This window comes from Phoenix dactylifera, chromosome 5 (assembly GCF_051530095.1).
Source record: "Phoenix dactylifera cultivar Ajwa chromosome 5, Ajwa_hap1_PhDact_Kaust_v1.1, whole genome shotgun sequence".
In the NCBI taxonomy this organism is placed as follows: Eukaryota; Viridiplantae; Streptophyta; class Magnoliopsida; order Arecales; family Arecaceae; genus Phoenix; species Phoenix dactylifera.
The window spans coordinates 27,843,881-27,850,402 of NC_143194.1; the positions used below are offsets into that span (position 1 = coordinate 27,843,881).

Below are 6,522 nucleotides of genomic sequence, written 5' to 3' on the forward strand. Positions count from 1 at the left end.
TTTAATTATCCTTTTTTTTCAGTGGTCGTTTGATATCATACAGGCATCAATTACACAATGCCCTGCCGCTGGTCTAGTCTTGATTCTTTATATTGGATTGAATTATGGTTTGCCACAGTTGACTTGACTGGTAAGTTTTCATTAAGATGGAAATATGGATTATGGGATATACCGCTAGCTTTGGGAGATATTTAGATGCTTGACAGTGAACCCAAACTGTACGAACAAAAAGAAAAGGCGAAGCCAAACAGATGGAAGTTTGAGATTTCCTAAATCTAGGTGATTGCCGGCCTTTGTCGGCACAGACAGTCACTTTTGTTAGTCCCAATATTTAGTTAGGGTAGGCACCTCGAGCTGTTGCCGAAGCAGAATTGTAAATGGAATCCGACTTTTCGGTCGTTATGAGTGAAACACACTAGGTTTCCAGTTTAGTCGAACCCCCTCCTCTTGAGAGGAGAGAAATAGAATCAACTCTATTGTTTATCACTTTGTCAGTCTTTTTCTTTCCGGTGGAATGCCATTTGTCAGTCTTTTTCTTTCCGGGGGAATACGGCATATAGATTTGAGAGGCTATTTGATGACACATCATCTCAAGGGGACTCCCAACTTCTCTTCTCCTTGCATGGAAAATTATTGCGAACAATCAACTTACAGTGAAAATAGATAGTTTCCGTCTTCGTGTAAATCAAATAGACTGTCAAAATCATAATAACCATCTAAAATTTGAGTTAAATTTGAGCTACAATCACCCTCGGATCTTCTGGTAAAATTAGTGTTTCTTTCTCAAAAGAAAGTGCCATATCCAAAAATTGGTAGTTCGATGTATACATACCATGATTTGCACGAAATCAGATATCACTCATGGTGACTTAAAAGATGTATTATGATAGCTTTCAGATTTCGCTTTGCCTTGCTATGCGGCAAATGTTAGGCTGTTTATAATTCTTCCGAGAGAACAAAATTGAGGCCACGAGATAAAACAAAGGTGGTTTAACCCACACTTTTAATGCCAAGAGATTCCAAATTTGTTTTGGAGTGCAAGATAAGATGCATCACCTCATTCTGACATATAGGTTTAGTCTTGTCTGTTTTTTTTTTTGGTTTGGATTAGCTTTCAAATTGATCGAGTCAATCCAAACCTATCTAAAGATGACATTAACTCATGACCAACTCATCATATCTGGTGGACGAAATTCAAGCCAAGAGTTATGAGCCCCTTATCATTTTGGATCAGATATGGCGTGTGAAAAATTAAATACAAGTATACAACTCTAGGTGAGCTTGCCCTCCTTTTTCTATGAAAAATAAATAATTCTAATCATATTCGAACCCAACAAATATTTACAATTTAAGAAAACTTATATTATTAGCTTAGTTGTTTGGCACATATCCAATGAGAACTTATCCTTGGAAGAGATCTGTTGTGGGATGGGGTTCCCAGTTTAGTCCCACATCAGCTAATCAGCGGAAAGGTCTGTGCCTTAAATGGGGGGCTCAATAACCTCTCCTTACCGAGCGTCCTTTTGTAGGACAAAACCGTGAGGGTAGGGGTAGTACCTCCGCGGACCCCCGCGCCATTAGGGCTCGAGACTGTCATTGGGCAAAGACCCTGGGCGACCTCCCGGAGACCCGAAGCGGCAATCCCAGAGCGGACAATACCTCAGGAGGGACGCAGATGCTTTCCCTGCTCGGCTGGTGTGCGGGCTGCTGCCGGGGTGAAACCCCGCAACAGTTGGCGCTAGAGGAAGGGCCCCGGCCACGCACAGACCTTCCCGCGGGAGGGGGGCTGTGTTGTGGGATGGGGTTCCCAGTTTAGTCCCACATCGGCTAATCAGCGGAAAGGTCTGTGCCTTAAATGGGGGGCTCAATAACCTCTCCTTACCGAGGGCCCTTTTGTAGGACAAAACCGTGAGGGTAGGGGTAGTACCTCCGCGGACCCCCGCGCCGTTAGGGCTCGGGACTGTCATTGGGCAAAGACCCTGGGCGACCTCCCGGAGACCCGAAGCGGCAATCCCAGAGCGGACAATACCTCAGGAGGGACGCAGATGCTTTCCCTGCTCGGCTGGTGTACATGCGGGCTGCTGCCGGGGTGAAACCCCGCAATAGTTGGCGCTAGAGGAAGGGCCCCGGCCACGCACAGACCTTCCCGCGGGGGGGGGGGGGGGCTGTGTTGTGGGATGGGGTTCTCAGTTTAGTCCCACATCGGCTAATCAGCGGAAAGGTCTGTGCCTTAAATGGGGGGCTCAATAACCTCTCCTTACCGAGGGCCCTTTTGTAGGACAAAACCGTGAGGGTAGGGGTAGTACCTCCGCGGACCCCCGCGCCGTTAGGGCTCGGGACTGTCATTGGGCAAAGACCCTGGGCGACCTCCCGGAGATCCGAAGCGGCAATCCCAGAGCGGACAATACCTCGGGAGGGACGCAGATGCTTTCCCTGCTCGGCTGGTGTGCGGGCTGCTGCCGGGGTGAAACCCCGCAACAAGATCCATGATTCAAATCCTAGATTTACTTTTTCAAAAAAAAATAATATTGCAATTTCAAGATGCAGTGGATCAACTGCTAACAAGTTAGACTTGACCACACCTGCATGGAAGCATAAATCCATGGACCTCAAAGCTAGCCAACCTGATCCATTTCCATTTGGAATGGGTTCAACCAAAACGCTAGATCCCATAAAACTATGCTTGGATCCATTCCAACGAGAAATTTTAGCATCCTACATTCGTAATTGATAAAAAAAAGCGTGACAATTAATGGATCTCGTAACAAAGAATATTCAATACATCATCCCTTATTATTGCAAAGGCCGGTAGGTTCACGGATTCATTAATTGTCACGATTTTTTTATGGATACATCAATGCATCTACGAGTCATCATTGAGTCTTCAGGCGAGAAGAACCCAAAATAGTGATCAAAATGTCCATGAATCTTTTCAGAAACATTGATGTCCATGGAAACTTAGCCGGTCAAAGTAGTGTTCTTTCCTCCACCTTTGAAGAAAGAGAGCTGGAGGATGAGTGCACATCGCTTTGTCATTTTAAATATATTTGTCTAGTATATATATGTGATTTGTAAAATTTATAGTAGGTCCGAACATCGTATCCATGAAAATTAAGGTCCTTCATCCAAAAGATTGTCAAGAAATTACTTTTGATATACGAGAGCTATTTAGGTTGTTTACTCTCAACAGGCAAAAGTTCAGGGATTGCGCCGGTTTGAAGTTCTAAAGTGTGGACATGACATATCTTTATTGTTCAAAGTCTGTAATAATGAGTAAATGTCATTTTTACTATGGTTCCATGAAAGAATTGGATATTATGAAACGGAGGGGGGGGGAAAATGTGGTCCAAGAAAGTGATAGAAAGTATGTTTAGGGAATTGGTTGGGGTTAGGTCCGAGGAAAAAAGTTATAGACACATTTCCATACTTTCTATCTGAAGTACTTCACTTAATTTTCTCTCCAATCTTAAACTTTGGCGGTATTTATCATGCGTTTCTTGGACTTAAGACTCTTGAAGAATTTTTTCCATGTTTCGGTTATATATAGAAAGATAGAAATAAAATGACTACAATTTTGGGTATTCATTTAATTTTGTTAGGTACAAGTGCTTTTCTTCTAACACTCAAGGCTCTTTATTATCAGGCCCAAGGGGATGTAAGAAGTTTATGAGATTATAAAGTGAGTGAACAATTGTTATGGTAGCTACAATAAATCATGATACAACCATTAGAAACTTCATAATATTACCTTCTTATTGTAGAAGTGATTCACATGAGCGAACCGTTCGTCTACTTAACTCCTCAGTGATCGTCTGCGAAAAACTCCTATTTCGTTTCCTCCATCTAAGTGAGTGCCCTGCTTTGATTCCAGAAATGTTTCCAATACAAACAATTCACTATTTCCTTCCAATGCAGTGAAGCAAAATAATACAAATTAACTTCTTTTTAATGCTGCCATGGTTATTCTTTAAATTAATTAGTATCTGCAGCACTTTGTGTCTCACATTCGGAGATGCTTCCATGACTCAAGTAAGTTTGCAGATTCGTCAATATTTAACTCTCAATTTATTATGGGAACTCAAGGAAAGGCAGTGAAGAGCACCGAGAAAAAAGGAAATGATCCTCACAGCTTTCTACCATCAAAATTCCCACTTCACCTTCGAAGAAAACGTTGTTCAGACTTTTTTGGGTCGGATCATTCGGGCTTGAAGGGCAAGCAAAGGCAGCAGATAGGATGCCGCTGTCAGAGACCGACTTCACACGTGTGACCAAGTCCTCCAACCCCCACGTTTCTGACACTTGTGCATGAATCTTACTGTACAAAGCCAAGCATGGCCCCTCTCCGTGTACCAGCCCATGCCCCTGGGAGGTATTCGGTGCAACTTATAAAGGTAGGTGGCCGTGGAACTAGCTAGTTGGCCTAGAATTCTCTCTCGCTCTCTGTTTTGGCTGTAGAGATTTGATCGAGGGAGAGAATGGGAAGGCAGCCATGTTGTGACAAGGTGGGGCTGAAGAAGGGGCCGTGGACAGCCGAGGAGGACAAGAAGTTGGTCGACTTCATCCTCACCAATGGCCAATGCTGTTGGAGAGCTGTCCCAAAGCTAGCAGGTACCCATTTCCCCCCCTCCTCTATTCCCTCGGCTTCCCGTTTTCCTTTTCTTGGGTTTCGAGAAAAAATAGCTGAGACATGAGGAGGAGACTCTGTTTCATTTTGGTTGGTTTTTTTCTTTTCTTTTTTGTTCCTTGTCCTTTTGAGGAATCTTTTTCTTTGGGTTTTGGACTATTTTTTTCGTCAAACAGATGCCTTCAAGTTGGTTTTGGGTTTCTCTGGTTATTTACTTTCTTGCATGTTTTGAACCCTTAGTGGACGTTGGTGTTCAGAAAGGTGAATAGGTGATGGAGTTATGAGTTCCTCCCCCTTTCCTCTCTGATACATGAGAGAGAGAGAGAGAGAGAGAGAGCATGCTGCTAACTGAGAAAATTAAATTTTAGGGAATGGCGAAAGTCTCCTTCGAAGATATGATGTCTCTTGTCTGAAAAATATATAGGTTGGTGGTAGGGAAAAAAAAGAAAAAGAGACAGCATTATTCTCCTGTGCTTTTGTCATGATTACTGCGAATGGAGCTTGATGTATCTGCGTATATTGGTGTAGGCATATTGAGGTGTGGAAAGAGTTGCAGGTTAAGATGGACGAACTACCTGAGGCCTGATCTGAAGAGGGGCTTGCTATCAGAGTCTGAGGAGAAGTTGGTCATTGAACTCCATTCTCGTCTTGGAAATAAGTAATCGCTCTCCCCTCTTCCTTTCCATTGTTCATAATTGTCTCTGTTAATTCAAATCAACTACTCTAGTTATCTTGGCCCTCCATGGTTTGGATTGAGAAAAGAGAAGGGAGTCAAGTTTGTTCTATCCACTACTAACTGTTAATTAAGAGCAAGCTTCTGGTTCTCTCTGCTCTTTGCAGATGGTCTAAGATTGCATCTCAGCTCCCTGGTAGAACTGACAATGAGATAAAGAATCACTGGAACACCCACATAAAGAAGAAGCTGAGGAAGATGGGAATTGACCCCATCACTCACAAGCCCATCTCTTCTACTGATGAACACCACCTCCAAGAAGGGCAACAGCAACAAGTAGGTGTTGTAGCTGGTGAAGATGGAAGAAGTGAGAACATAATCCTCCAATGCCCACAGAGACAAGAGGAAGAGAAGAGCGTGTCGGTGTCGAGTTCGTTTGATTTCGTAGAGACCGATATATTTCTTCAGAAATCCCCTGGTTTTTGTACTGATGAAGTGCCCATGATTCAACCACATGAGATTACAGTACCATGCGCTTCTACTGCCTCCTATTCCTCTACTTCCTTACCATCGTCATGCTTTTCGTCTAGTCCCTCATTGAAAGCTGAAGAGATCCAATTTCCTTGCATGGATTGGCCAGAGCCCATATACTTGTGTGAGATGGATGACTTCAGTCAATGGGACTTGATCTCTAATGATGGAGATGGGAAACTAGCTTTTGATCATCTAAACCAGCATCAAAGAACTGCCTGGAATCAAGAATCATCGAACTAGAAACTGCTCTGATTTCTTACTCCATGCTTTTGTAATTAGTTTACACAAAGGAAATAGAAGGGAAGAATAAACGCTTATTTTTCTTTGGAAGCTTCCTTGTACAATTTGAAAGCCAAAGAATATTTAAATAGAAAGGCTCTAGTTCTCTTTTTATTCCACCTTGTTCTGAATGGAATGCATGCAACGTTCAGAATAAGGAAAAAGAAACAGATAGTAAACACTTTCTATTTGTAAATTTATGTCCGCTTACACCTTGATCAACTTTGTTACATTCGAAGAGGGGCAATAGAAGTGAATGAAAAAATCAGTATATTGCAGAACCATATCCAAATTTAATGTTTGTCTACTTGTTTTGTTAGATCAACTGACAATAAGGTCCTTGAAGCTGAGAGTGGCACAAAGTAACAGGAATTATGCGTTCTGTTTGAGCTTTGCTAGGGTCGAATCAATC

The 6,522-nt window shown here is 42.7% G+C and overlaps 1 protein-coding gene across 1 annotated transcript; it reads left to right on the forward strand.

Moving 5' to 3' along the window:
* Positions 1-4,356: 4,356 nt before the first annotated feature.
* On the forward strand, positions 4,357-6,224 carry LOC120111583 (transcription factor MYB20-like). The gene is made up of 3 exons (XM_039128977.3): positions 4,357-4,608; positions 5,153-5,282; positions 5,465-6,224. The coding sequence occupies exons 1-3, from the start codon at positions 4,476-4,478 to the stop codon at positions 6,069-6,071; spliced, it is 870 nt and encodes a 289-aa protein (XP_038984905.2). The 5' UTR covers positions 4,357-4,475; the 3' UTR covers positions 6,072-6,224.
* Positions 6,225-6,522: the final 298 nt, after the last annotated feature.

What these genes read in the sequence shown, in the direction of transcription:
- LOC120111583 (XM_039128977.3), top strand. Translation starts at nt 4,476, where the DNA reads ATGGGAAGGCAGCCATGTTGTGACAAGGTGGGGCTGAAGAAGGGGCCG. An exon ending in AGCTGTCCCAAAGCTAGCAG is followed by an intron (nt 4,609 to 5,152) that starts GTACCCATTTCC and finishes ATATTGGTGTAG; the next exon opens with GCATATTGAGGTGTGGAAAG. An exon ending in CATTCTCGTCTTGGAAATAA is followed by an intron (nt 5,283 to 5,464) that starts GTAATCGCTCTC and finishes TGCTCTTTGCAG; the next exon opens with ATGGTCTAAGATTGCATCTC.